The 27,829-nt window shown below is 38.9% G+C and overlaps 5 protein-coding genes across 5 annotated transcripts; all 5 read right to left on the reverse strand.

Annotated features, from left to right (window-relative positions):
- Positions 1-885: 885 nt before the first annotated feature.
- Positions 886-3,041, reverse strand: LOC149039079 (uncharacterized). Its single transcript, XM_089183625.1, has one exon. It carries the CDS (start codon positions 2,941-2,943, stop codon positions 1,915-1,917), a length of 1,029 nt encoding a protein of 342 aa, XP_089039751.1. The 5' UTR covers positions 2,944-3,041; the 3' UTR covers positions 886-1,914.
- Positions 3,042-3,723: 682 nt separating this feature from the next.
- LOC149039080 (uncharacterized) lies at positions 3,724-5,754 on the reverse strand. Its single transcript, XM_089183626.1, has one exon. The coding sequence runs from the start codon at positions 5,636-5,638 to the stop codon at positions 4,631-4,633; it is 1,008 nt and encodes a 335-aa protein (XP_089039752.1). The 5' UTR covers positions 5,639-5,754; the 3' UTR covers positions 3,724-4,630.
- An 8,522-nt stretch (positions 5,755-14,276) lies between these two features.
- LOC149039081 (uncharacterized) lies at positions 14,277-16,405 on the reverse strand. The gene has a single exon (XM_089184475.1). The coding sequence runs from the start codon at positions 15,734-15,736 to the stop codon at positions 14,708-14,710; it is 1,029 nt and encodes a 342-aa protein (XP_089040601.1). The 5' UTR covers positions 15,737-16,405; the 3' UTR covers positions 14,277-14,707.
- A 1,802-nt stretch (positions 16,406-18,207) lies between these two features.
- On the reverse strand, positions 18,208-19,189 carry LOC149039082 (uncharacterized). Its single transcript, XM_089185745.1, has 3 exons — positions 19,146-19,189; positions 18,637-18,817; positions 18,208-18,555 (listed from the first exon to the last, which is right to left on the reverse strand). The coding sequence occupies exons 1-3, from the start codon at positions 19,187-19,189 to the stop codon at positions 18,277-18,279; spliced, it is 504 nt and encodes a 167-aa protein (XP_089041871.1). The 3' UTR covers positions 18,208-18,276.
- A 2,127-nt stretch (positions 19,190-21,316) lies between these two features.
- LOC149039083 (uncharacterized) lies at positions 21,317-27,778 on the reverse strand. The gene is made up of 6 exons (XM_089184476.1): positions 27,473-27,778; positions 26,165-26,300; positions 25,377-25,567; positions 25,018-25,162; positions 24,747-24,806; positions 21,317-24,226 (listed from the first exon to the last, which is right to left on the reverse strand). The coding sequence occupies exons 1-6, from the start codon at positions 27,647-27,649 to the stop codon at positions 23,463-23,465; spliced, it is 1,473 nt and encodes a 490-aa protein (XP_089040602.1). The 5' UTR covers positions 27,650-27,778; the 3' UTR covers positions 21,317-23,462.
- Positions 27,779-27,829: the final 51 nt, after the last annotated feature.

Genomic DNA, 27,829 nt, shown 5'->3' on the forward strand with positions numbered 1-27,829 from the left:
TTTTTCAAAAAGCTGCGTAGGCAGATTGGGAATGGAAAAGAAAATGTGGGTACAAGTGACGTTACTAAATCTCCCACAGTTCAATACGAGTAGCTGAAGTCGCGCATGATCACTTCAACAGCTTTTCAGGAAAACTACTCAACGACCTTCTGTTTACGTAAGAGGTATATTTCTGAGAAAAAATGTAAATATATTCATAGTTATTGTGCTTATTTTAGCTCCAGCATGGGGGGATTATATTCTGAACGAGAAGAAACTTCGTGACTTCGTCGAATGATTTCATATTTATATGTCAAAGACAAAGACTTTAGGCGACTTAACACAGAGACTGGTCGGTTCGTAAACGATTGAAAAAGAACGTTAAAGAAGAACACATATATTGACCCAGTTGCGTGTTGTACTTGTTGATTTTTACTCCCTGTTATGTTGTTACAAGAAGTCTTTCCGTGTCTTCCCCTAGAATCACGTCAACACGGGGTCAGTCGGACTTGTAAATTGATTATTGCACAATTTAAAATGAAGTCGATTTCGCGGAGAGCGTTGTGTCCATTTCCGTTTACGGAAACAGGATCCGAAAGCAAACAACGTAGGTCACACTCTTGTAAGGTATAGACATGCACGTGTATTCATTGGGTTTTTTTCCGCAGCATTTAAAATGGAGGATTTCAACGAATAGGTGAGGAGTTGAATGAGGTCTCAAATTTTAACTTTTAGCAGCGGGTTGTTTCTGAGGAAGAAAGTATAGGGTTTTCATACTGGATGTTTAGTAATTAAAACAAGACTGGACAGAGCGCCGCTTGGTTGTCGGAAAAATGCAAAGAAAATACGGTAACGATTCCACTGCTTTGAACGCTTCCATTTACTTGAGAACATTCATAGCAAAAGTATACAAAACAGCATTTTTATTTCTTTTAAATAGGAGGGTATCGGGGTTACTGCAAATAATAAAGGAATGACAAACCTCGTATCATTTTCTTTAGATTCCACAATTCTGATGACTCGTATCAACGCGAGTGGCACCTACCTTTTATTTTGACTTAAAAATGCTTTTTTTGTTTTACTTTAACGGAAGATTATCAAGCTAAGCAGGCTTCAGTTTGCTGTAACATATAATTTTCTTTCTCTGTCTCCATTGACCAAAAATAGTTTTACATGTAAGTATTACCTCGAATATTTTATTAGATAACGACAAACGGAAGTTCATGGCAAATTTCTGAGAACCAGATATCCTTGTGATGATCCTATCGATTTCATAGAATTTCGTTGTTTATCAGCCGGATCTAAAAAAATTATGCCTCTACAATGGCATTTCAAAGCAACCGCAAATCTGTAGAAAATGGGCTTCGAATTTGTTATCAGTAAAGCAGCAGTGAGGCGTATATATTTAAAAGATTAGCTCTAGAAAAGGTTTAACTGGTGGAAACATTGGAAAGGAGCTGGTCATTCGAGCAAAACTTTTAATCATACTTATAGCACAACATTTATGTAAATGCTACGGCTTTCTTTCCTTTGATTTTATCAGATTATTTTTTTATCATTTAGGAGCTAATTTCCCCATGAATAGAAATGTAACTAGAAAACTTGCATTAAGTCTCGCTAAAAAATCAGTTTCTAACGGTTTTGTGGATATAAATTGGCAATTTTTCAAACCGCCTATTGTAGATAATTATCCGACAAGAAACTACTTACTCTCCAGGAGATTACAGTTCCATCAAAGATAAACACAAGTGCATACGCGAAACCTTAGAAAGGGTCTCCTGTATTATCGGCTGTGTGAGAATTACCCTGATGTTTTGGTCTCATATAAGCCAAACCCGTATAAGCTGAATATCTCTAATATTATAATAATAGCAACGTAATTATGTGGTAAGGTTATGCTCAAAATTGCTTGCTTTTGATTTAAGTTCCTTAGGTCTACTTCGATTGTGCCAGTTGCTTCCACATTGCTATCAGTTCATTGACAATTGGTAACGAGTGCCAGTCTTCCAGCTTTCCTGCCTCATTCATGATTCTCACCGAGGTATCCACGAGGACTTCATCAATCACGGGATGGGCCGTCACATTTCGGCCATCTTGGATAGACTTCATAGCTCTTATGTGTTGCCTTTTACATTTGACCTTTTCTTTTAACTCACTCCATATCTTCTTCGCTTCTTTTCTTTGCTGCTCGTCTTCAAGATCATCGATATCTTGCTCAATGTGTTTCATCTTGTAACTCTTCTTAGAGTCATAAGAGTTTGGAAACACATGTTGGTACATCATTCCTTGAATTTGCCAGCATAACTCACCCAGGACCAAAGACGCACTAATCAGTGGATCAGCCGAGGGGATGAATGGTAAAGCCATTCGCTCGGGAACCATTTCCAGACTCTCTCGTAGATCATCAACTTCCTTCTTTAGAGACCTATTTTCGCTTATGCTTTCTTCAAGATCTTCAGTCATGCCATCCACCTTTTTTGACAATTTCTCGACAGTTAACTCTAGTGTTGAATTTTTCTCTTCAAGATTCGACTTTTCTCTCATACTTTCGTCGAGATCTTTGGTGACTTCATCCACTCTTGTCGACAATTTGGCAACATCCGTCTTCAGTGTTGTATTTTTATCCTTCATCTCGGCGACCTCGTTTTTCACTGCATCCAGTTCGACTTGAACAGCTCTTAGATTCATTTCTAATGTCTTCTTCTCACTTTCCAGTTTCTGAATCTTCTCCCTCAGAGTTTTTATTTCTTTATCCTTCGACTTCACAGTAATCTGTAGGTTATCGTTTTGCTCTCTTAGATCTCGCAAATCTTTGTTTAGCTTCAGTATTGCTTCAACCTTTTTATCGATTTCTTTCTTGAGCGAGTCAATTTGCCTCAAAATTTCGGGATCGTGAGTCAGCCCTCTTCCTACAATGTTCAAATGTAAAGCAGAATTTGCCACTATTTCTCTTCTTCCCTCCATTCTTCCCGACTGAATTTCGATAACTTCGTTTAAACTAACAATGGCGGTGGCGATGTTACCGAGAGAACAGAAATACGAGCACCAAACAGGGAGACTCAATCACTGACGTCACAGTTCCATATATGGTGTAGGTGTACCAAAAAACTTGATTCATCTAATTACGTCTAGCTTTCTCCTTTGCTCATTGAATAACAAGGGGAAAAAAAGGAAAAGAAAGGAGAAAGGAATTCTAGAAATGGGAGGGTGACAATGAACAGGGAGGTTTCTGAAAATAGAATTTCCTTGACTAAGCTCTTTGTTTTGTGCGGCGTCATCATGGGATACGATTGCTGGATAAATCACAACCGTTGCTGGTGGTTACTGTTTTACCTAACAGGTGATATTTTCAAATGTGTTCGTGTCATCCAAATTTCTAGGAAACAACATCCAATATCTTAGAAGTAGAGAAAAACATAACTTCGTTGTTATACTGTAAAAATACAAATGAAACTTTCCTTTTGTGATAACAGGCTGAAATAAATGTAAGAACAAGCTTAAAGGAACTGTATTAGAAAAGACACCCACACGCAATAAATTCATACCCAAGCATAGCTAGAAGATCTGTCGCGAAACCATTAAGATTCCTAGAATTGCATATCAAGCATTCATAATCAAGTTCAGTAACACTAGTTTTTTAGTTATTAGGGCGAATTACAGAGAAATAAATACTGCCATTCTTACGCATCCACATACATCAGTCTGCTGTAGCCCAAAAAAATCATACAGAGAATCAAACTATAATTCCAGTTATTTATATCATTTATTCACCAGGAGTGCTGGTATTCACCAGGAGTGCTCGACTGAACACAACCCTGATATAATTCAAAGTTTTTCAAACGATGATGCTGCTGTAATAGTTTTTAGACACCATAACAAATCGACAGAAAAGTGAATCCAATTTCGTTTCAATACGTCTCCATTTATTAGTTTCCAGAGAATCCCTCTCACAGAGAATATAAACATGCGTGTGTAGTTTATTCTACACTCTGTTAATTTTTCTCGATAAGTCTACCCTAAGAATTTAAATCAATCGAAACCTAATTTTGAAGAAAATGATAATGATAAACTAAAGAGGATTAGTTCGCCTTTGTTTCAGTACTACATCACGCGTGTTAAGATGAACGTAATCTTAGCTGACTGTATAGTTCAATCAAACTTAGCACTATTAAGTTGAATTAGTGGAATGCAGTTTGTTGGCCCACTGATCAGTGTGCTAGCTAATCCAACACTTCACTTTCCTTAAGAACTGACCCAAATTAGCAGACAAAGTCTAAATTTCTAAGAAATCGAAACAGGAATTGGCCTAAGTTGAAGTTTTGCAACGAAACATTTATTCCAAACAATAGCATCGAAGTACAAAGCGAAAGCGTCCTTGTGTCGACAGACCTTTGTGATTTTAACTTCATTAAGTGTAAAGGAGAAAAATAAGTAAAGCATTGATAATAGTCATCCTGATGCTCAGCTCCATTATCGTAGACTTAACCATGAAACGACCAATTCCGACCTAATACAAACTACGAAATCAATTCAGTTTACATTAGCTTGGAAAATCACCTACATGACTTGCATAACTATCGAGGCCGGTGTGCTCATCTCAAGGAGACGTAATTTCTTCCGATCACACAATTCTTTTACATAAAGTAATGTTTTACTGGGACAGATCAGTCTCCCAGATTTTAAGCAGTTCGTGTAAGAGCTTCGTTGACAGCCAGTTGTCTTCCAAGTTGTTTGACTGAGCGGTTATGCTTATGGCACGTTGAAGCGAATCCTTGGAGATCTCAGGATGGGCTTCAATGTTTCTTGTCTCTTGTAGTAAGGTGATTGCCTCTTGGTGAGTCTCATCCCAGTGAAACCTCTCCTGAATCGACTCCCATTTCCTCTGAGCATTGGGGTTTGGGAACTTGCTTAAATGGCGGTGAATGGCATCAACTTTATAATTGACATCTTTAACACTTCTGGGAAATACAAACCGATAAAGCTTGGTTTGTATTTGACGACACATTTCGCCTAAGTGTAGCAATGCTTCTCCGCTGGTTTTCGCTATTGCTGGCAGGGGCTTATTTGGAAGCGCTCTGGCACCACTCATTAAAGGAAGAAGTCCTTTGAGTTGCGATTCTTTGATGTTCCTCAGTTCCTTCTTAAGTTCTTCGCTCTCCTTTCTCTTCTTCTCCCGATCTTCCTTCACTGTTTCCAAGGTTCTCCGGAACCCTTCGAGATCTTGCTTCAATTTCAAATTAGTTTGCTCCTGGCTTGACTTCGCCTTTCTCAACTTATCAACTTCCTTTTGCACAAGGCTGAGATCGGTTTTCACCGATCCTAACTCCCTTTGCAACTCCGTCTTCTCGTCCTCCAGCTCGTCGATTCTCGATTTTAGGGTACCAATCTCTTCGTCTTTTGTGTCAAGCGCGCTTTTAAGCTCGTCATTTTGCTCCTGAAGAGTCTGTAGAGCTTTCTGAAGGGCAACGATTTCATAATCCTTCTTTTTGATCTCCTTCTCTAGGCTATCGATCTTTTCGCCATGCTCGCGGATTGTTATGGCTTTTGGTGTGTTTCTCTCACCGACTAGCTGTCCTCTCATAACAGTTGCTATAGTTCCTATGTTGAGATCACTTGGAAGGAACTGCGGGAATTCATCATCAGTCCTACCTGACTCCATGATAGTCGAACTGCAATTGTCGTGGATCTTGTTATATATATTAACTGGCAAAAAGGGACGGTTATTCGAAGGTTATTCGAAGGAAGGTTATTCTGCTGTCAACACAATCCGTTTTCTCTTTCATGAAAGATTCTCTCTGCGCATGTGTCGTCATGGGATACCATTGCCGGACAAATCACAACCGTTCTTGGTGTTTAGAGTTTTATTTCACAGGTGGTATTTTTCAAATGTGTTCGCGTCATCCAAATTTCTAGGAAATGGGTAAACCACCATCCAATATCTTGGAAGTAGAGAAAACATAGATTCGTTGTTATGTTATAAAAATCCAAATGGAACTTCCGCTATGTCATAATAGGCAAAAATGAATTAAAGAAAAAGCTTAACAGAACTGTGTTAGAAAAGACACCCAAACATATACAATAGATTCGTACCCATGCAAAGAGCATGGGATCTGTCGAAAAACCATTGAGATTCCTAGAATTTGTTAATAAGCATTCGTAATCAATCGAGTCAAAGCAAAGTTTGAGTAGCACTAGCTTTTTGATATTAGAGCGAATTACAGAAAAATGAATTCTGTCATTCTGACACAACCACATGCATCAGTCCGCTGTGGCCAATAAAATCATAGCGAGAATAAAACTATATTTTCAGGTATTTATGCCATTTATGCCCCAAGCGTGCTCGATTGAACACAACCCTGACTTGCCACGCGTTTTCAAACGAACTCTGGACCACTAAGTTAAACTGCTGGAATACAGCTTATTAGAAAGAGGGCGCTTAATTTATTGAGCTGCTTATTATTCATCTGTACTGATATCGCTGTAGCTGAAGCTTAAAAATTTATGTATAAAGTGGAAATGGAAACAGGATTTTAATGCATCCCTGCTACTTAAGCAAGTTAGAGAGGAAGGGGCGCTTATGCTTATACGAGAAGGACGCTCATTTGAAATTATGGCCAATGATGCGGGGGGGGGGGAGGGGGGGGAGAAGGCGCTTATTCGGGGTAGGATGCCTTTTTAGAGAATAGGTGTTATTCGAGGAAATACTGTATATTGAAACGTTACATTGAAAGATTAATTCCAGACAATGGAATCGACTGAAAGAGAGGAATTGTCCTTTTATCGATTTACGTAAGAGATTCCAGTTTCGATACGTGGTAAACAACTGAGAAAGAGGGACATCATTCGTGATGGTTGGACTGCTTTGATTATTGGAAATAATTGTAACTTTTATTTCCTGAGTCTTGGTCAAAGCCATCACTCAACAAAGTTCCTTACCCAACTTAAAGGCTACGAACAAGAACTTGGTACATCAACCATAAATTTCGAAGTCTCTTGATACAGTTCTCTTCTTACAGTTACATTCACCTCGAGTAAAGCCGCCATTGGATCAAAGTCTTCGCTCGGTGCAATCTGCCGGAATTGTTCATCCATGATCATGATTGTGGGCAGGATGCAAACGGCGATCTTCGTTACTGAAACGGTACGAAAAAATCGGCTTGTCCCCTTCTTACTGAGTCAGAGTTATGGGCATCAGTGTGACGATAGGCAGCTACTCGCTCCTCATAATTAATGACGCGGCATTTTCTCCGACCAATTTATTGTTTTGCAACGAGATCAACGAGACGAGGCTGATTTGTTTGTGTTAAAACTACACATATCCAAGGATGAAAATGTTTTCTGTTTTACCCGCATTATGACCTTAGGTCGGCACAACAAGTATTTTTTTCTTTCTTGGCATCAGTAACCAAAGATTACTAAATGTAAGCATTAGATCGATTTTATCCGGAGTTATGTCTTGTGAGATGTTCAACCATGCGCAAACGGAAGTTTATAATCGATTTCTAAGAAACTGATGTCTGCCATTACTAGACCAATCAGAACCAATCTTTTTTTAATGAAGCATGGTGTTTCCATGGCGTGTTGGGTATGAACCAATCACAACCAAAGTCACCTCGTAATGCAAGCGTGGATCAATTATTGATGTTTCCGAGAATTAGAGGGCGACTTCCTGTCCATAATTCAATTCAACTGAGAAATATCATGTGTTAACTTCCAATCCTTCCATCACACACGTCGTAGATAGTACAAATAATTTGCTTTTCCAGTTGGAATTAAAAATAAATAACTGAGACAATTATGATGGATAGTTCGCGCCATTTCTCAATTCAAAGCGGTTGACCATCTTTATGAGTACCAGCAATTGGCGACCACTATCAATATTATGTGGCAATGAATTTAATTTGAGTGAAACGGCACGAATCGAGCAGTCTTTGACGATTTGCGGTCGTAACATTCCGATTTCATACCTATAGAATGAGGCGAAGTTTATATGTAGTAACAGAGAGGCGATACTTGTTTACAAATCAGTTGAGTTCTCACCCTGAAAAAAACAAGAGGGGAAGGTAGTTAACAGTATCTCGAGGTGTTGATAGAATTTCTACGTTTGAATAAACCTTCTTCTTGTGTGTTATTCTTATTGTCTTTTTTTCCATAATGCGTTACAAGAAGTCTTTCCATATCTTCCCCAGTATTATGTCAGCACGAAGTGAGTCAGTCGTCAATCAAAAAATTGATTATTGCGCAATTAAGGTTGAAGTCGATTTCGTGGAAAGCGTGGTGTACGTCCGTAGGGATCAGAAGAGCAAGATAATTGCGGCCGCGTGGTTAATTTTTTCCTCGAATTCTCATAAGTGTTTCCCATATTTTCCACCTTTGAATAAAATATGCTTCTTTACTCTGACACTGAAGCGCTTGATACAATAATCAAGTATCTTGCAAAAGTAATTCCTGATATTTTTGCATTAGGACGGAAATGAACAGGACGGTGATCTGTTGCGTTATGCAATTCAACAAGAGTTCAATTTCTCGGAAATCCACTTACTCTTAGAATTAACTCAGATGAAAGCATAATTTTCGAAGCTGAACAGATAAATAAGCTTCGTTTTGGGATGTACACAGAACCAATGAAGAAAAGCTGTTATTACTTTTATAGTCTTTAACTATGTATGGTTTTCTTTACCCATGTGAGTTATTTGTGCGCGATTCGAGGGAAATAAGATGGATAACAGCAATGAATATGGTTTCAGGTCAAGTTTGTCTTTTACTTCTGTGAATTCCCGTATATAGTGGATTAATTGGCCTTGCGGAATTTGTGATTTTGAGCTAACATGGTTTTATCTTTCTCAATCCTGAAACAGAAGAATACTTGAAAGAAAGTGAAAGTTGAAATACCCCTAGAGCAGAATTATTTCTGTCTACCGGAAAACAGAAGTCCAGCATTAGTATTTAAATCTGTACTAAATATTAAAACCAGAAGAAGTAGAATCGTCTACTTTACGACGAGGCTCAGCACTAAGTAAAAGCAGTGATATTTTATGGAATTTTCGATTTCCCCTATTTCTCCGCGAACACAACCTTGATTTGCTACACAGTTTTCAAACGAACTCCGGACCACTTAGTTAAACCACAGGAATACAGGTTATTGGAAAGAAGGCACTTATCATTCATCTATACTGATGCCGCTGTAGTTGAAGCTTGAAAATTTATAAATAAAGTGGAAATAGAAACAGATTTTTCTTGTATCCCTGCTGTTTTAAGCAAGTTAGAGGGGAAGGGGCGCTTATTTGATATTCGAGGGAGGATGCCCTTTAAGAGCGTGAGCACTTATTCGAGGAAATACTGTCTATTGAAACGTTGCATTGAAAGATTAATTTCAAACAATGGGATCGAGTGAAGGAGCGAAAGAGTCCATATGTCGACTTACGTCAATGATTCCAGTTTCGATATGTTCTAAACAAGTGCGCAGGAGGAATATCATTCGTGATGGTTGGACTGCTTTGATTATTGGAAATAATTGTAATGTTTATCTTCTTAATCCTGGTCAAAGCCATCACTCGGCAAAGTTCCTTACCCAATTAAACGGCTACGAAATAAATTAAGCCTACGTGAACTTGGTGCGTCAACTATAAACTTCGAAGCCTGTGTGCTTGGTTCAGCAAGAGGCTCTTTTCACTGAACTCACTTCAACATATACACAAAGTAAAACCGTCCGTGGGCACACTAGTCTCCAAGATATTCAATAGCTTCAATTACGGCAAGTTGTTTTAGAAATCAGAAAATGATCCAAAACGTAAATTTATCAGGGTCGGCCAGGGGGGGTAGTGGAATACCAATATACCCGAAAAAAAATCGACAAAATACCCCAAAATACCCCAAATTCCTCCAAATATACCCAAAAATAATCGAAGCTTTGAATACTTTATACCTGAAATTCAAAGAAAGTGATATACTGAATACCCATATTTAAGCTGCAATATACCGTATACCCGATTTAAAACACCCCTGAATACCGAATACCCAAAAACCCTGGCCGACCCTGATTTATGGATTACAAAGGAACTTAATCAAAAACTGTTACGATCCATGACCTTGGTACTTGAAAGCTCCTACGAACGATAGCAAACAATCCTCTTTTGTCCTTGCAAGTATTTCATAATTTAACTGTTCACGATCTTGCTAGACCTATGTATTAATCGAGAACTGCAACACAATAAAAAATATCGTAAAAAATGTATCACTTTTCCGGCCTCGGACATGACTTCCCTGACCCCTCTCTAGTCGTCTCTCACTTGGCCAGTCGCATCGCGGAAGGTCTGTGAATTGGAGTGAATTTTTTTGGAAAATTCACGATATGGAAATGATATCTTAGCCCAAAATTATCCAGAAACAACTAAAGATACTTTTAAGAAACGACTAAGGCGCGGTTTGGTTTTCAGCGCTCGCATTCTTAGCATTATTTCGACTCTGTTATACAATTGAAACAAATCTCCAAGGTCTCAGATCAATCTTATGTTATGTTTTAGAATGAGCCGTCCCTTACTTGGGTCATCAGAGCTATGCACATATGGTTGATGTGTTTATTTTTTTTTTTGATGAAGCATAGTGTTTTAATGACGTGTTGGGGTGTGAACCAATAACAACCAAGGTCACCTCGTGATGCAAGCGTGGACCAGTAATTGATGTTTCTGAGAATTGGGCGGATGACTTCCTTTCTATAATTTCTGAGAAATATCATGTGTTACCCTTCAATTCTTCCACAAAACACTTCGTAGGTCATACAAATAATTGTTCTTTTTGGTTAGAATTGAAAATAAATAACAGAGAAAAAAACTGTGACGAGTAGTTTCTGACCATTTCACATTTCAAAGCGGTTGACCATCCTTCTGAGTATCAGAAATTGCAATTGTTCAAAGGAATAGCAAATATTTTTCATCTATATGCTAATCAGCAGTCATACTCGGTTTACATGTGGGAAGGATAATTGCGGTCGTGCGGTTAATTTTTTACCTCGAATTACCATGAGTGTTTCCCATATTTTCCACCTTTGAATAAAATATGCCTCTTAACTCTGACAGAGAAGCGCTTGATAAAATAATCAAGTATCTTGCCATAGTAATTCCTGATATTTTTGCGTTATGACGGAAATGAACAAAACAGTGACCTGTTGCGTTATGCAATTCAACAAGAGTTCAATTTCTCGGAAATCCACTTACTCTTGGAATTAACTAGATAAAAGCATAATTTTCGAAGCTGTACAGATAAATAAGCTTCGTTTTGGAATGTACACAGAACCAATGAAGAAAAACTCGTTACTTTTATAGTCCTGAACTATTTATGGTTTTCTTTATCGATGTGACTTCTTTGCGCGCGATCCGAGGGAAATAAGATGGATAAAAGTAATGAATATTTTTGTTCAAGGTCACTTGCTACTCAGGGAGGGTTGGTCAAGACATAGCATGTCGCAACTGAGAGACTGACAAAGAGTGATGAAACCAAATGAAATTTGTGTGAATGGTCACGAATGAAACTTGTTTGAATTAAACTCATTCTGTGAAACTGAAAAAATCGCATCACCATCGCAAGCAAAAAAATCGCAGGTGTAACCGCGGCTTTAGAACAGGGTCTTGGTTTGCGTTTGTTGCGCACTGACATTGACGAAGTTTTTCATCCTCTGGAAAAAAGAACAAACAAAAAACAAAAACCGAGATGAACTTGAATCCTTTGAGAGATGAGTGACTGAACGCCGCTGAAGATTTTATGTACCGTGAAGATGGCATCTGATTTTCCAGACGGCAAGATTTGTGAGACAAGATAAGAAGTCTATTGTCTTTTCACTCTCTTGATCTCAAACGACATTTTCCACCGACGATCTTTATTACATTACGGCTTATTCTCGAATACATGTCGGAACATAAGGATGCTCGTTACTCACATTTATCCCCATCGATATCGACACACTGGTTTCAGCAATGAAGAATTTTGAAAGGAAACCCAAAAAGAAACCATCTAATGACAACGCAAATGCTTACAAAGTATTTAAACCGCGGGCGAATTAGTTATTTAATGGCATATGCTCTTAGCGCAAAAAAGCAGCAATATTCCTTGATATCGATCAATTCTCATGATACACGCGGCCGCTTCCTGAGAAACGATTAAAACAATAGGTGGTTATTTTCTCACCTTCCTGATAAAAATGATCCATTGTCAAGTTTCAAGCGATCTCAGTTCGCACTTGCCTCTCTAATTGCTTCAATTGCATTGTATTAAAAGCAATCGCTTTGTTTAAGTTATCCATGAATGAACACATGGCATAAAATGATGGTAACTAAAAACCTCCGGGTGTAATGAGGACTGATACTCGCTCAGTAATGTTGTCGAAATTTAAGGTTAAGTCCGTCGGCGGTGGGAGTTTTCAAACTCATTTTTATCACAATCGAGAACAGAGTTGCGCGCTGGTACAAACACAGCCATCTCTTATAGAAGTTTATGAGGCCGAGATCAGACGTCTTCGGGAAGAGAATCGCAATTTGAAAATTCAGCACAACACCATGGCAAATCAGCTGAATGAAGTCTTAGCTCAGCTTCAACAAGCAAATGCTGAAAAACTACTGCAAAAGCAGAGAATTATTGAGACTAAAAATGTTTTTTATAATACCAAAAAGGACTTCTGGCAATTAACTCCGGCAGCCAGAAATAACAAGAAAAGAAAAGTCGTAGTACTTCGACATTTTTTTCGCAATAACGAGATCTAACTTTGACAAAGCTCACTTAATGATCACTGAAAAATAGCTGTCTTTATGACCACGCACTGAAAGAACATAAAATTATCATACGGCAACAATAGTAACGTTAATTATGCGATGTTCCATTGTCGACAAAAAGGAAGGCAGAGCAGTTTAAAACTATCACCTCTTTGTTAAATGCCGCGCATGCCGCCAGAGTTTTCACTGGAGGACTAAAGTAGAACGACAACCCGCAAATATCACTGATTTTTTTAGTCCAGCGATTTAACTCGGCGTTATTCTTAATTCCTAAGAAGTATTTTCCCAAACGCCAATTCTTTCTTCTATTTTGTTTTACGTTACGACTAAAACTAGATAGTTTTAAAACTATCACCTCTTTGTTAAAAGCCGCGCGCGCCGCCAGTGTTTTCACTGCAAGACTAAATTAGAACATTAACCTTTAAAGATCATTTTAAATCCAATCACTTAAGTTGAGCGTATTTTAATTCCTAAGTGGTATTTTCCCCAACACAAAATTTTCTTCTCTTTTCTTTACGTTACGAGAGTGAAAGCGTGATAGTATGAAGACTAGCGCTTAAGTCAGCGCTTCTTTGATAAGAGAAGCAAAACTCTTGACCAAGTGAAACCATCGATAAAAGCTTCATCGTTTTGCGGCGTTGTGCTGCGCGCTATTATCAACTGATCCAAAGTACAGTATAAAGAATTTAGCATTTCCAGGTATCTTGTTTGGGGTTAATAACAATAGTGAATTGTTGCTTTTTTTCCTCTCGTCCTCTTGCCGAGTATAGTTCGTGAATGTTGTTAACAACAAAGCATCCTTATTGTGTTAATAAATTTATAATCAACTGGTTCGCTGATAAAAAAAATATACTGAGAGACCAAGCATAGTGAAGGGCATTTTCTCCCTTGGGTACCCCTGTGTGAACAGCACGCTTATGAGCAACTTTTCCAACCCCTCTCCCCAAGTGCCGCTAATTTGACACGCCGACAATTTTGCGACGATTTGAAATTCATCTTCGTCGAGTCTCGGCACAATTCCCTCAGCGCAACAAACAACAAAAGGCTTTTGTTTGAACTTGTGAAGTCGAATTTAACCCACAACAATGGCTCATTTCTTGATACGAGGTCAGGTTTGTTTTTACTTCAATGAATTCCTGTGTATAGTGGATTAATTGGCCTCGCGGAATTTGCGATTTTGAGCTGACGTTGTTTTTTCTTTCTCAATCCTGAAATAGAAGAATACTTGAAAGAAAGTGAAAGTTGAAATACCCCTAGAACAGAATTATGTCTGTCTACCGGCTTACAGAAGTCTAGCATGAGTATTTAAATCTGTACTAAGTATTAACATTAGAAGAAGAGGAATCGCCTAATTTACAGACGAGGCTCAGCACTGAGTAAAAGCAGTGATATTTTGTGGAATTTTCGGTGTTCGCATTAAAATTCGTCACCTATTTCTCCGCGCATCAGTTGTGACCGAGGTTCTGATGCTAGCCACGGTATAACTACAATCAGCCATTCTGTCAGCGCGCGAGGCAAACTGGTTTCGCATTTTAACCTCGATAAGGCGACAGTTTTATTCTGTTATGAGCATTTTGGTTCAACTTTTTTCACATTTCAATCCTTAGGCAAAAAGGATGTTTGCGACCACACAATTAGGCTAAATTTAAACTTCAAATCTGTTGATGATTTACATCGAGAATCGAAACGGTTTTTCTTACTCCCAAGTGAAACATTTGATATAATGTTCAAATAGTTATCCCTAATAGAATCTAGTTTAGAATAAAGAAACAAAACATCGTGACTTTGTAAATGTTCGTCTCCATATTTTAGCGTGTGAAACATAGTTCCCTTTAGCTGTAGCTCAATCGCATGGATAGTAACTTAGAATGAAGTCACAAGTTTCTATTATCCTTCCTTGGTAATAAAGCAGCTAAATTTGATTTTAAAACTATTTCAGCGATACCAATAAAGCACAAGCAAATGACTCACTCCATTGTCTGAACGTTTTTCCACATAGTTATCAACTCATTCACTCGTTTCAAAGACAGCCAACCTTTCAGGTTACCTTTGGAATCCATGAGTTCTGCGGCTCTTGCAAGACCTTCCTCCGTTAAAGGGGCTGGATGGGCATCCACATTTCGGCTTTCCTGGAGTGCTTTCATGGCATCTTCGTAACATTCATCCCATTTCAACTTTTGCTTTACTTCGTCCCACTTTTTCCTTGATCGCTGCTTTTCCTCTTCCAGTTGAGGCAGTCTATCCAAATCGCGCCAAATATTCTTCATCTTGTAATTCCTGTTTGACTGAAACGAATTCGGGAATATTATCTTATACAACTTGTTCTGGAACTGTCGGCACAGCTCTCTTAAAGTGAGCGAGGCATGCAGTTCCCAATCGGCTCTCTGAAGGTGCCTTGGTAATGGAGGAGTAAGCATTTGACGTCCTCCTGCTCTTGGGGTTACTATTGATGGCGGCAGCGCCTCTTTGTGTTGTGATTCTCGAATCTCCTTTATCTCTTTCTTCAATACTTGGTTTCTACTCTCTAACTTGCCCGTGACCTTGTCAAAATTTTCTTGTAGTTCCATGTTTTTCTCTTCTTGGGCGATCTTTGCTTCGTTCAGTTCTCTGATATCCTTTTCCATTCGGCTAACCTTGACTGTAACAGACTTCAGCTCGTCTTCCAAGTCCTTTTTATCAGTCTCGAGTCGACCGATTCTCGTCTTGAGGGCTTTAATCTCCTCGTTTCTAGACTTAAGCGCCACGCTTAACTCTTGATTCTGCTCCACCAGACTGTCCATTGATTTACGTAGCTCATCGATTTCTTTGTTCTTCTCATCAATCTGCTTTTTGAGAGACTCGATATCCTCAGTGTGCTGAACAACAACCATTTCGTTGATTCTTGCACGCTCTTGATACAGTTCCCTTCTTACAGTGACATTCATCCCGAGTAAAGCCGCCATTGGATCAAAGTCTTCGCTCGGTGCAATCTGCCGGAGTTGTTCATCCATGATCATGATTGTGGGCAGGATGTAAACGGCGATCTTCGTAGCCGAAACGGTACGAAAAATTCGGCTCGTCCCTTTCTTACCAAGTCAGAGTTATGGGCATCAACGTGACGGTGGGCAGGTAGTCGCTCGTCATAATTTATGACGCGGCATTTTCTCCGACCAATCAAATGTTTTGCAACACATTACAGAATCGCGCCCATTGAAAAACGTCGCACGGGAAAATGCAAATAAGCTAGAAAAGAGAAAGAGAGCATGCGTAACTTCACGCAGGCCTGTCAATCCGACTGTCAATCATGTAATCCCCCGTGTACGCAGTGTTCGAAAGTATTGTTTCTTGTGCAGACAACCGAAACGTAGCGCTTTTCATCGAAGAAGAATAGACGTAATTAGTGGCGTTATCTTGATTAGGTTATATTGTTTAAAAATCGGTCAGATGTAAAATTAAATTACCTTTCAAATGCCGGGTTTTTAATTTGTGTGAAGACTCAAATGCGGCAGATTTGCGAGGTTCGACCATCAATTTCGCCAAGAAAGCAAAACATCACAGAAATATTCCTTTTAGTAAAATTTCCGTACTGCCCCATACTATCGTAAAACAAATCTGTTTTCCCAATGGTAAAGTATTGTTTTTGTCACTCTATCCAAGAACTGAACGTATAATGTAGTGTGGGGCAGTGTGGAATTTTACCTTCCTTTTTGGCCCGTTATTGCCGTCAGTTTCAGACAACACGTCGGTAGTCTAATTACTTTTCGAAAAGCTTAAGTATACGTTGTAGATTCCCGCTCCACGTAGGTGCACGCTCACTTCCAACTCAGCTTTACCATAGTAACACTTCGTTTGCACACGTGACCAAAACAAGCCAATGAGCAACCTCGTTCCGGGATCCTTTACAATCGTTGTTTGGTAGCCATAGCGACAGATAAACAAGTAGAAATCTTGGTTCGTTTATTTATCTCGCTCATTAATCGCGTGTACACGACGACGTAAACTATGGCTTATGAAATCGGAAAAAAATACGAAGGTCTTCATGACGGTCGATGGTATATATGCACCATCTTAAGTCAAAAAGGCGACAGGTACAAGGTTACCTTCGATGGTTGGAGCCGACAGTTTGACACAGTTCTCAGCAACGACTGTCTTCGCCCCTGTACACTGATTGACGTTCGCTCCAGAAAGCGTTGGAGACCCAGCGTGAATTTCAACAAGTTGCTGCCAGGCGACGAAGTTTTCATCAGCATCGAGGGCATCAGAAAACCGGCCACGGTCAGAGTGGTGGATCCTTTTCTAGAACTCGTTACAGTGGAGTGCGGGAACGAAGAAATCATTGCTTCTTTCCGCGATGTACTACCACCGCCAGAACCCACTCCTGATACTGTCAAGAGGAGAAGACCAGCAGCCTTGCCCCAAGCAGCACCAGCAACATCACCACCACCTCCCGTATCGGCGCCTGTCAGTGTCCAGTCAGCCATAGCCCCGCAGTTCGCGACGATCGTTCGCCTTGATGGTATCAAAATTAGCTGCGGAGATCTCGTGAGCCTCACCCCGAACAGTGCAGACGTCGTCTTCATTGTCCTGGAGCTCTACCAAGACGAGTCCGGCTTAGAGGTTCTTATTAATGCTCAGAAGTGCCAGCTGTCAGATGGTGTCGCCGTTCGCCCGCTAGCAAACTTCAGGTTGACCTGCCCGGCATCCGCGGTACACACACTTCAGGACACTAAACTTTCGTCTCAGTTAAAGAAAGTGGTCTTAGAAGTCCGACAAGGAGCCATCCTGCGGCTGTCCCAGTCCCTGCAGCTACACATGGCCAACCGCGCCTATCAGCTTCAAGTTCGGCGGTACGACTTGGCAGCCAAGCTTCGCTGCGAGATCTACAGAGGAATGTCTTCAAAGGCAGCTCGCACCTTCGTCATCAAAATGGGCCCAGCTGATCTCCGCCACGATCTTGAATTACTTGGGTTAGCGGTTGAAAACAATTTCAAGGTGGAGAAATCGAATAATCGACTCGACGATCTCGATCCCCTGCTTGGTGAAAAATGGGACGTTAAGCTTAAACAAGACGACCGCTACTTCTACGCAACCTTCGCAGAGTTTGCCCTGGACCTGCCGTCGCGATCCCTCCTCGTGAAGATTAAGTTCGCAGAGTCCACCAGTTCGTTTCGCCAACACAGCTACCGCCAAGACACTGCTGCTGACTGTTGCTGATTGATGAGCAATTGGTAAATTATCTTAGTTTGCCTCACAAACGGCTTTTTTAAAAGCCACCAAATGCAATAAAAGTCATGACCAACCGAACAAAACATTTACCCTCTCCCTAAAATGCCAACATCATCGCCAATCAAAAAAGCAAAACAGAACACGCTTGATAATTTCCATTTCTCCAAAGTCCGTGACTGACTGTACGAAGCATATTAGTTTGTTCGTATTACGAGGAATTGCAATCAATGTCCGCAATGTTGTTTAACTTATTGACACAACCTTTGAACAAAAAAAAAATGTTTATTATTTTTCTTACATCTCCAACCATCGTTTTGCTTTTTGTGACGATTTAAGCTGTCCTATTTACAGTTCGGTTATCATTAATTCTCATACTAGCGAAAGTTTTATATGCCTTTTCCCTGAGCTGTTCTCTCTGGCGATTCTCTTTTGTTTCCTCGCGAATTTGATGCCTCGCTTCTTTCCTTGACAAATGGAGGTCAATGGCTTTCTGTTTATAGTCTCTCTTCTCCAGGTCAGAAAGTTGTCTCCAGTCCTCTGCCATACTTTGAATCGATTTGAGGAACGTCATCCTTTCTGTTCGTCTAGGACTCTGATTATTTTGCACTCTCTACAAGCAATTAAAGTAAAAGCATCAGACATTATTTCAGCTTATCAGTCGAAATTTACATAAAAAGTTAATTCAACTAACCTCTTTTAATTTCTCATTGAGAAATGCTGTCCAACCATTTGGTGGCTTTTTGGGGGAAAACATTACGTCTTTTTTCTTCTTGTGAACTCTAATCTGAGATTTGTTACCACTCTCATCAACTGGGCCCTTTTCCACTTCTCTTATTGTTCTCTTCAGGGCAGCAAAACCAGAAATCTCTTTACTGAAACAGTGCAATCAAATGTCAGAAATTTTTTCTCTGTTCTCAAGATATATATGACATTAGACATTAGACTGTGATCATGACCTGTATGCTATGAACAGATGTCGGACCATGAGTCACCGTTATCAATTTTGAGAGGTCCACCATTGTCGAACAAAAACATTAGTCATCTTTGTCCATCTGTACCAAAAGGAATGATAGATAAATAGATATTAGCAAGTATGGGGTGGGTGCCTCGAATATCTTTATAAACTCCGTATTATAATTATCGCACATATAAGGCACTTTATAACTTAGGTTTGAATACTCTAATTGATAAGCCAAATACTGAATTTGGTCGTTGTTCTTCTGTACATTGTCAATTCGGACCATCCTTACTGAACTGAGGTGACGCTTTTTGAGCGTTGCATGCTTAACCATCACCCGTCCAACAAAAATGGCCATGCAGATATACCCATGTACCACCTTTCATTCTTAGATGGCAATGGATCTCATTGTGTAACCTTACTATACAGTGCCTCTTATGAACGCAGTCACATTAACTGAGCATATATATATATACATGTTCCTAACAAATCTGTCTTGAAAGTGTTTAGGCAATACATATCTTGCTGGCATCCATGAAATAGTGAATATGAGCCACATAATTTCAAATTTCTGTTTTGTATGATATCAAGTAAAAAATATATCAGTATACGTCCTTCGTGAGGCCATAACGAAATTGACACACCCGTAACGGAATTAGCACGTGCTGGAATTACTGAGAAAAAGTTATAAGTTGTAATTATTTCAGGCGATTTAACGGATTGTGTTGTTGAAATGGTAAACAGGCAGTCAGTGCTACTCTGCAAAAGTGTCCTGCATATTGCGCAGTGGTTTAACGCATTTAATTGCTAACTCTAGATCTTCGCTTTATTCGTTAAGTTGTGTTGTACTGTCACTGTACGTCAAGTAGCAAATGAACCACAAGTCACACACGCGACGTCGATCGTCGTCCAACCTCGATGATACTAAAATATTTCTTAAAATATCATTATCCTGACGAAATTAATGTTAAGTAATAGTTTTATCGACCAGTTTCTTCCTAAAATTGTTCTAAAGGTCTTTTTTTTGTCCTTTTCTAGATAGTTCAGTAGTCAGGTTTAGCACATGATTTCGTTATAGCATTAAGCTACCGTATTCCTCATCAGTGTTTACAATTGTGTGTACGGACGGATATTTTTAAAGATTATTTTTGAAGGTGAATTCATGTTTCTGCCAAAAGATATTATAACAGCCAAAAGATATCATAACAGCTATTTACTGTGGGTTGGCTAACCATGTGAAGTTTTTCTAAATTCTTTTAACGAAATTAGCACAGTCAGTGCTGATGTCCTTGCGCCATGATAATATGAAACTTCTCCATTACATCGAGGAGAAGCCATGTTTTTCCGTCGATCAAAGTACCAAACGTAGAAACATTTTGTCTAGGTAGGGTCGGGGGGGGGGGGAAGTTAAGGTGTGAGACGTGGGAGGCGGGAGAAGGGGGAGGCGAGGAAAAAGAGACGGGATGGTGACGCACTGAGACACTGAGACACTGCGATTTTTAATCCATTGCAACTGGAAAAAAAAACGCAAAACGTGTTGTGCGTGGCATATCTGTAAACTGCATTTCCGAACTGAAAGATTCGGATCGAAGGCTGAGGAATGCTAGAGCAGTTTACCTCTAACATCAATGGACTGGGAACCAGACCCCCAGACAAGCCACACGGAGCGAGGTCACGAACTGAAGCTGCTCTTTACGCCCTTTGAAATGTATTTCCATTTTGAAAACGGATACGACCCAAGTGATCTTGTTGTTCAAATTCGTCAAGAAAAGAAAGTGGCAAAGGATATTGGATTAACGCAAAGAAGCCACTTTCTCGGTTTAATGGAAAACCTTGTTTTCCATTTCCATGAGATCCGAAACGTGGAGTCGACAACCTCAATTCGTACAGGAATGTCAATGGAATTGATAAAGATGAAGATGTCCAACGAGGCCGAAAGCATTTTAAGTCATTTGAATGATCATAACCCGCCAAAGCCACCACAGCGGAAGAAACGACTGAGGAAAAAACTTTATAAATATCCCTGCAGTGTGAGTATGCAGCTTTCAATGTTATGCACTAGACGGGGTCAGGAGGAGGGGTTAAGCAAGGTTTGGGGATTTTGATATTTTCTGTCCAAATAATTTTCAAATATGCCACCCCAGTCTGGACACCGAAATTGGTAAAAAATATCAAAATCCCTACACTGGGGTAAGTGAGTGTGGTCATTTATAACGAAGTGCCAAAATTCCCTATGCACCCCGGGGACATTACAAAAAATCAAAATACCTACTTTGGGGACTGCCCTCATAGTCAAATTTCCATGGCTAGCCAGACACCCCTCTTCTTCTTGGGCTTTATGTTGAAAGGTGCATTGAGAAAATGCCAATTAACTGAGAGAGGATGAGCTAAGCTTGCCATTGTATGAAGCATGAAATATCAAATTTTAGGTCAACTCCACTATCTGGTTCATAAAGTAATAGGCTCCTACATATAATCTACACCTATATAGAATGAATGTAGCACTATGATTTATAAATGTAAACAAAAGACACCCATCTTGGTACTCAAAAGGATTCAAACCCTGGAGGTGGTGGAGTCTGTACAGTGGTGTGAGAATGACATCTAGAACTACCTTTAAGATGTTGATATTGGCCCATTTGTTCATACGATAAGAAAATACTTTTTAAAATTATTGGACAAAGGTGAGCAAAACAATGTGCAGATCAATTTACCAAAGCGAAAGGCAGACTAGCATGGGTAAGGCATGAGTAACTGATCTGCAAGACACTAATATATCATGATATTTTGTGATAAATTAGTCCTATCATTATTTTATCCTGGTGCATTCTTGCATGTGTTTTATGATTGCATAACTGTTTCTCCTTCTTTTGGATCATTGGCCCCTTTGCAGCTAGTTAGCCTTCACATGACCCCCTTCTTAATGTTAAGAAACATAAAAGGCCTAATGTAAAGTCACTGAGTGGAGAGTGTGCCATTTTCTCCAGCACCATGACTTCACATTTCCAAACAAATAATTTTAAATCTCTGAAGTTTAGAAACCTAATTAGTGATCATATAAAAGGACCTCTTGTTGCAGCGTTTAGATCACCCCTGATGAAGGCACTAGACAGGAGTGTAGAAACGTTGGGTCTATGAATCGTAACTTCTTCAGTTAAATTCATTAAATCTGCAAACCAGAGTAGCGTCAAACTATGTCCGTTTAGAAACCTGTTAAGCATTATTCCTATATTCCAACCCAGCCTATTTTAATTTTCTTTTGACTAATTTTCACCTGCTCTTTCAGCCTAAGACGGTTTTTTAGAATTGTATCCCATAATATCTCACCACCCTTATCCTACCACCATCCAGTACAGTTGGCGCAGTTGGTGGAGTATAGGCTAGACTACAGTGCATGTGGGAAATTTCATGTTGGAAACCCAGGCTAAAAAACTCACCAGGGTATTAAAATAACTGAAAAACATGTTCGACTTCTGCATATACTGGTTAGATGTTCTATTCTTTTCTGATAAGGGTGGGTCAAATGACTCTGAAAACTCTGGGAAACAATCTGCAGCATTGCTGGAATATTTATGAGCACAGCTGTGTATGGGCATCTGGAATGTTATTTGCACAAAACAATGTTACATATGAATAGATCATTCTTTGTAGAGAGATATTTGCAGGTCATATGCTGATGCTTGGCCTATCTAAATGATGATCTCAACTAGCTGTCATTTTGCAATAACAAGCTAAGCAGTCGTGATGATCCAAAATGAAATATTCACATATGTATTTTTCTATCATTTTATTTCCAGATTTGCCAGAAAGAATACAATAATCTTTCCAACCATTTGAAACATGCACATATTAGCTGAGTAAGAGTGAAGTTGAGGAGCTAAAGAGTGAAAAGAATCAGGGAAAGGCCAAAGGAAATCAGGAAAATACTAGGTAATTTATTACATTTCTTATTGTTCAGTTCTGTTTTTTAGAGGATTGTGTTCATTGTAGTTACATAGATGAGTGTTTTCTCTACTGTACACAGCATTCTTGACTTTTTTCAATTCATGCTCATTTTGACACATTGCATTTTTCCTATATTTTCAGCAACACCAAGAGGCCCATTAGATGTTGTCCACTACAGGGATGTACCTGGGTTGGACGACGCTTTGATTACCACCTACCAAAAGTACACAATATTGGCAGATATTCTGAAAAGTACTTATCATTAGTACACAAAAATGGCAAAATGTAATGTTTCTGGTTTTCTTTGTACAATCAAGCTTCTACAAGTGGTCTTTGTTAGAAAGTATGACATGCATGTAGCCTATTGTAATAGGTAATAAAAGTGCTTTATACTGGATTTTGTATTCATTTTTAGACACACCACTTGGACCACTGAAAATGATCAACAAATTAGCAAACAAACTTCTAGGCTAATCATTATCTATAGTTTAATAATAGTAACAATTTAAGAACTACAATTTAGGATTCTCTGTATGTCAGCTGGCAATAAAATTGGCTTTCCAATAGGTTCTTAGAAAAGGTATATTAAATTGAAAAGTACATATTGTTAAATTTTAAATAAATGTGCTACTTCTTAAGGCAGCAAATATTGCATTGTTAAATACTTCAGGTATATTAAAATACTGGTCATCTGAAATTTCCATCCCCTGCAAAAAATATAATGGTCCATAGGGTCCATTTTTGATCAAGTTGGCAATAGTAACATAATCCTGATGATTGTTCAGTAATTTGTAGTTGGATTGGCCTTGTAAGTCAAGCCAATACCCTTTTATCTTGTAAGTAAATGAAGCTTTGACTAGTTTTGATGGATTCTGGATAGTGTAGAAAAGCCAGAATTTCTCATCTTCTGACTCAGTAAACACTGGGACAATAAGCCCTTGTGCTTCTGTGGAGTGTTGAATATTAGCACCAACAGCAAGCCATGCATCATCTTCAAAATAAAAACTATATTCATTTAATCTTAGTCTCTCTTCCTGGTCAAGTCTCAACTCCACAACCTCCACATCTTGTTCTTTAATCTTGTCAGACAGTCTAACTACCCTTTCTGCACATTGTCTGTCCACTATCCTGGACAGAAGAGTGACTACTGTTTCAGGCTGAGTTGGAGAGGGAATAAAATCCCTGTTGCTTTGCAAGTTTACATTTGCATTACTGGTAATCACGAATTTAATTTCGCTTTTTTTCTCCATTATGGCCTGGAGTTGTTTAGTGCCATAATGGAAGGGTTTCTTAAAGAAAATGCCATCTGGGAGATTTTCTACTGTAAAACCCCCACGTAGATACGGCACCCTGCTGCCTGGTTTCTTTATTGCTTCGCCTATTGTGCAAGAGAAAGAGAAACATTGATTGGTAATGATAATAGCACTGAGTGGAGTATAATTCAGGAAGTAATTGGGCAAGTAATGAGCCTGATTACCCCTGAAATGTATGACAGTAAGTCTTATTGACCATTTCCACATGTCACATATGACACTTTCTTTGCCAAAATGTGAGACACAAGGTAAGAATAAGTAATTCAATTTCATTAGCTAGTGGCATTTTCTACTGGATTTTTATTGGCTGCACAATTGTCAGATTTGACCTGTCCAGTTAAAAGCAGCTGTAATCACACAGGCCAAATTGGACAGTTTTCTTATTACAGTATTCAGATTAAGGATCAAATATTCGCTGTTCAGAACCAATCAGGTTTGAGGATTTTGTTATAGACATCATCAGCTTTGTTGTTATTATCATAGCTAATAATAATGATGATGATGATGATGATGACGATGATGATGACAACAATTACATGTTAACATCTGTACTATAGTGAATAATATGTATATTCTTAAACTTACTGTATTTGGAATTGAATAGCCGTTGTACATCTTTGTATGTGTACCTCTCATTGGTGCAAGCTAAATAAATAAATACAGAGGTACTATGTAGTTTCAGGTCTATTTTGATGATGTATTCACCTTATTTACAATCATGAATAATCTCGTCAATTGGATGACACACTTTATAGTATAAGCTATATAAACATCTGCTAATACAGTTGCATGCCAACAAATCAATAGAACACTTTCAATGTTTATAATATTACTAATTCAAAGTAATAATATATACCAAAGTGGTCTCGGAATTTGATGTTGATGTCAGGATTCAGGCATAAGAAAGAGAAACCTGCACTTGATCCAAAGTTGTACACTTGGCCTGAAGTGTCTTGAAAAATCAGAGAAGATTCACAGCCCAAGTCTTCTAGAAACATGATCTGAAGCAGATGAAAAAGTAAATGTGGCACAAGGATTACTCAAAAGGACACAAACATCTGCATGTTGCATTAATTCCCACAGAGTACGATAATTAGAAATTACTCATCCACTTTTAATAAAGTTATAAGTTATTCTGAATTTGCATGGTTTATGCTACCTAATTGGAATTGAGCTTGGCTGGAGATTATTTCATAAAGTGATTGAAACCTTTACCTCATTTAGAAGATTTTTTCTGTGAACTGATATCAATTTAGATTTTTGAGCCTCACTAAGCTCTGAAACATCAGGGGCCTTTAAACTTTCTGCTTTTCCTTTGAACGTATCTTTTTCTGCAGATGTCATGTCACGCCATTTTTTGGCAGCTTCTTCATTCTTTTGAGCCAAGGACAATTTCTTGCACTCATCTAGCAAAAAAAAATTAAAGCTTTCATTTCCACTAAATATCAATTCAATTGGTTTGATTATTACAATGTCACTGCATGATTTTCAGTTTCCTCGGCAATCAAAGATATTGCATCAACTAAAAATGAAAATAAATTAATCAACAACTCTATTATGGTGTCAAAGGTTAAAAGTAGCTGAGGATGAAAACCCTTTTTGGTCGCAATATAGAGCTCTGTCAGACCCCCACCCCTGCAAGTACCCCACCTGGGGTTTAGACACAGTTTAACAAGGCCACTGTCCATTATTGATTTAAATCTGGTATCCTGGCACCAAAATAAAATAAAAGTCCAGCAGGCACAGTTAGCAGAGAAAACCACAATATTCATTTCTTAGAAATAATAGACTAGTAGAGGTTTATTAATGATACCCATAGGCGTATGGGCACCTTTGGACTTTGAAAATTTTTTAAACTGGGGGGGGGGGGGGGGATTTGCACACCCATGCCCCAGGACTGTACACCTCTAATGTTACCCTATATTTTAGCCATGGTCTATAATAGTTATAATGCATGCAAATAATCTGTCCTTAGTGTTTGAAAACATTATCAGGGTTCTCACCTGACTTGAAATACTCTGAACAGAACATGTTGTAGGAGTGTGAGCCACGTGAACCAGTTGGGATCTTAATTGGCTTTGGAGCTGCTTGTACTCCAGAATTTATCTTTTTCTTTTGTCTGGCATTTCCAATCCATTTCTACATAAATGTACCACATTAAAATAAAGTATTTCAAAATGCCTTAAGCTACAATAGAAACCCTTCCCTTTTTGCTCTCTTTCACTGGCTGGCCCTATAGAGGCCCAGCCAGGGTAAATTCCTACAGGGGACATGGTCCAAAAAGTAGCTGTGGCATATATATGAAAGTATGAAAAAATTAAGATCTTGTTCACCAAAATTCTGACAACAACAACAAGGTGGAGAAATAAAGACAAAATAATAATAACCGTAGGTTTTTAAATTCAGACAAGCAACACAGGGAACCCACAGAAACTCACAGGGAACTCACAGAAACTCTGAGCTTGTATACAGAGCAAATTTTCAATCCAGTACAGAATGATTGGCTGGCAACAAATCAATAAAGGTAGATCTTCTTGGTATGTACATGTATGTCAAATGGATGATGTGATTATAACATTCAACAGCTCTAGATTGAGGATACCTAAACTTCGAACCTGGATTCGATCGTTAGCTATGGGTTACCTATTATTAACACTTTGGTTAGCCTACTTTTCAGCTCCAATTAGCCAAACTTGTACTCTGGTTAGCCTCAGAGTACTCAGGTTGGCCTAACTAGCTCCTCTGTTGGCCTACAGAGCACTCGGAAGAGCCCACTTTTAACTAAGGTTGCTTGCGGTTAGCTCTCAATATTTGTAATGGTAACACAATATATATTCTTAAATTTATAATAACGGATGAGTAAACACATATCTTCTTTTACCGGCATATTCTTGATCATTGGTTATACTGCACACTGCAAGCGTATTTTCGAGCATAAAACTGCATAAAGCAATTATTTTCCAAAAAAAAAGTAAGCCTACTTTAATTAACGAGGGAAATAATTACCACAAGGCCTCATTATGAATAGTACAATCGTACAGTTAACTTCCTTGACCTCGGTATATGACGGATGAAATTCTGTTTAAGAATCAATCCTTTAAAAAGATTCGTTTATGCAGCACACAGAGTAAGGGAATTAATTCTATAGGACAATATACCGCTACATCATTTACATATGTCGGTGAGCTTTGAAGAAAGAAGCACTCACCATAATGATCGCTATTATTATTCAACGAGATGCAAATAAGTGGCGGGGTATTCCACATACATGAAACATGGTAGTGTTTCAGTCCAACTAAAAAATATCTTACCTTTACTTGATCAATAGTCAGCCCAGTTTCCTCGGCTGCCACTCCAATTTTTTCCGTATTATCAGAACCGCATGTTTTCATGCCGCCGTCATAATATTCTTGTAGTTTTGACCTTTGTACATCGCTTATTTTATTGTATGTTCTTTTGCGAGCTCTACTTGTATCCTTGTCGGTCATAGTAACGAAGAAGCGCCAAAAGTGCACGACAAAGCCGATAATACCTGAACTTCCAAACCAAGAAAAGCTAGCGAGTTCGTAACTATTCCAATCGGTAAAGGTTTCCCCCCTACGAATCCGAAGTGAAGGGAGTTGATGGGTCGAAATGTTTATGCATATTTAATGAGCTACTGGGAAGAC

The sequence above is a fragment of the Pocillopora damicornis genome, chromosome 10 (genome assembly GCF_964200805.1).
Source record: "Pocillopora damicornis chromosome 10, jaPocDami1.2, whole genome shotgun sequence".
Classification (NCBI taxonomy): Eukaryota; Metazoa; Cnidaria; class Anthozoa; order Scleractinia; family Pocilloporidae; genus Pocillopora; species Pocillopora damicornis.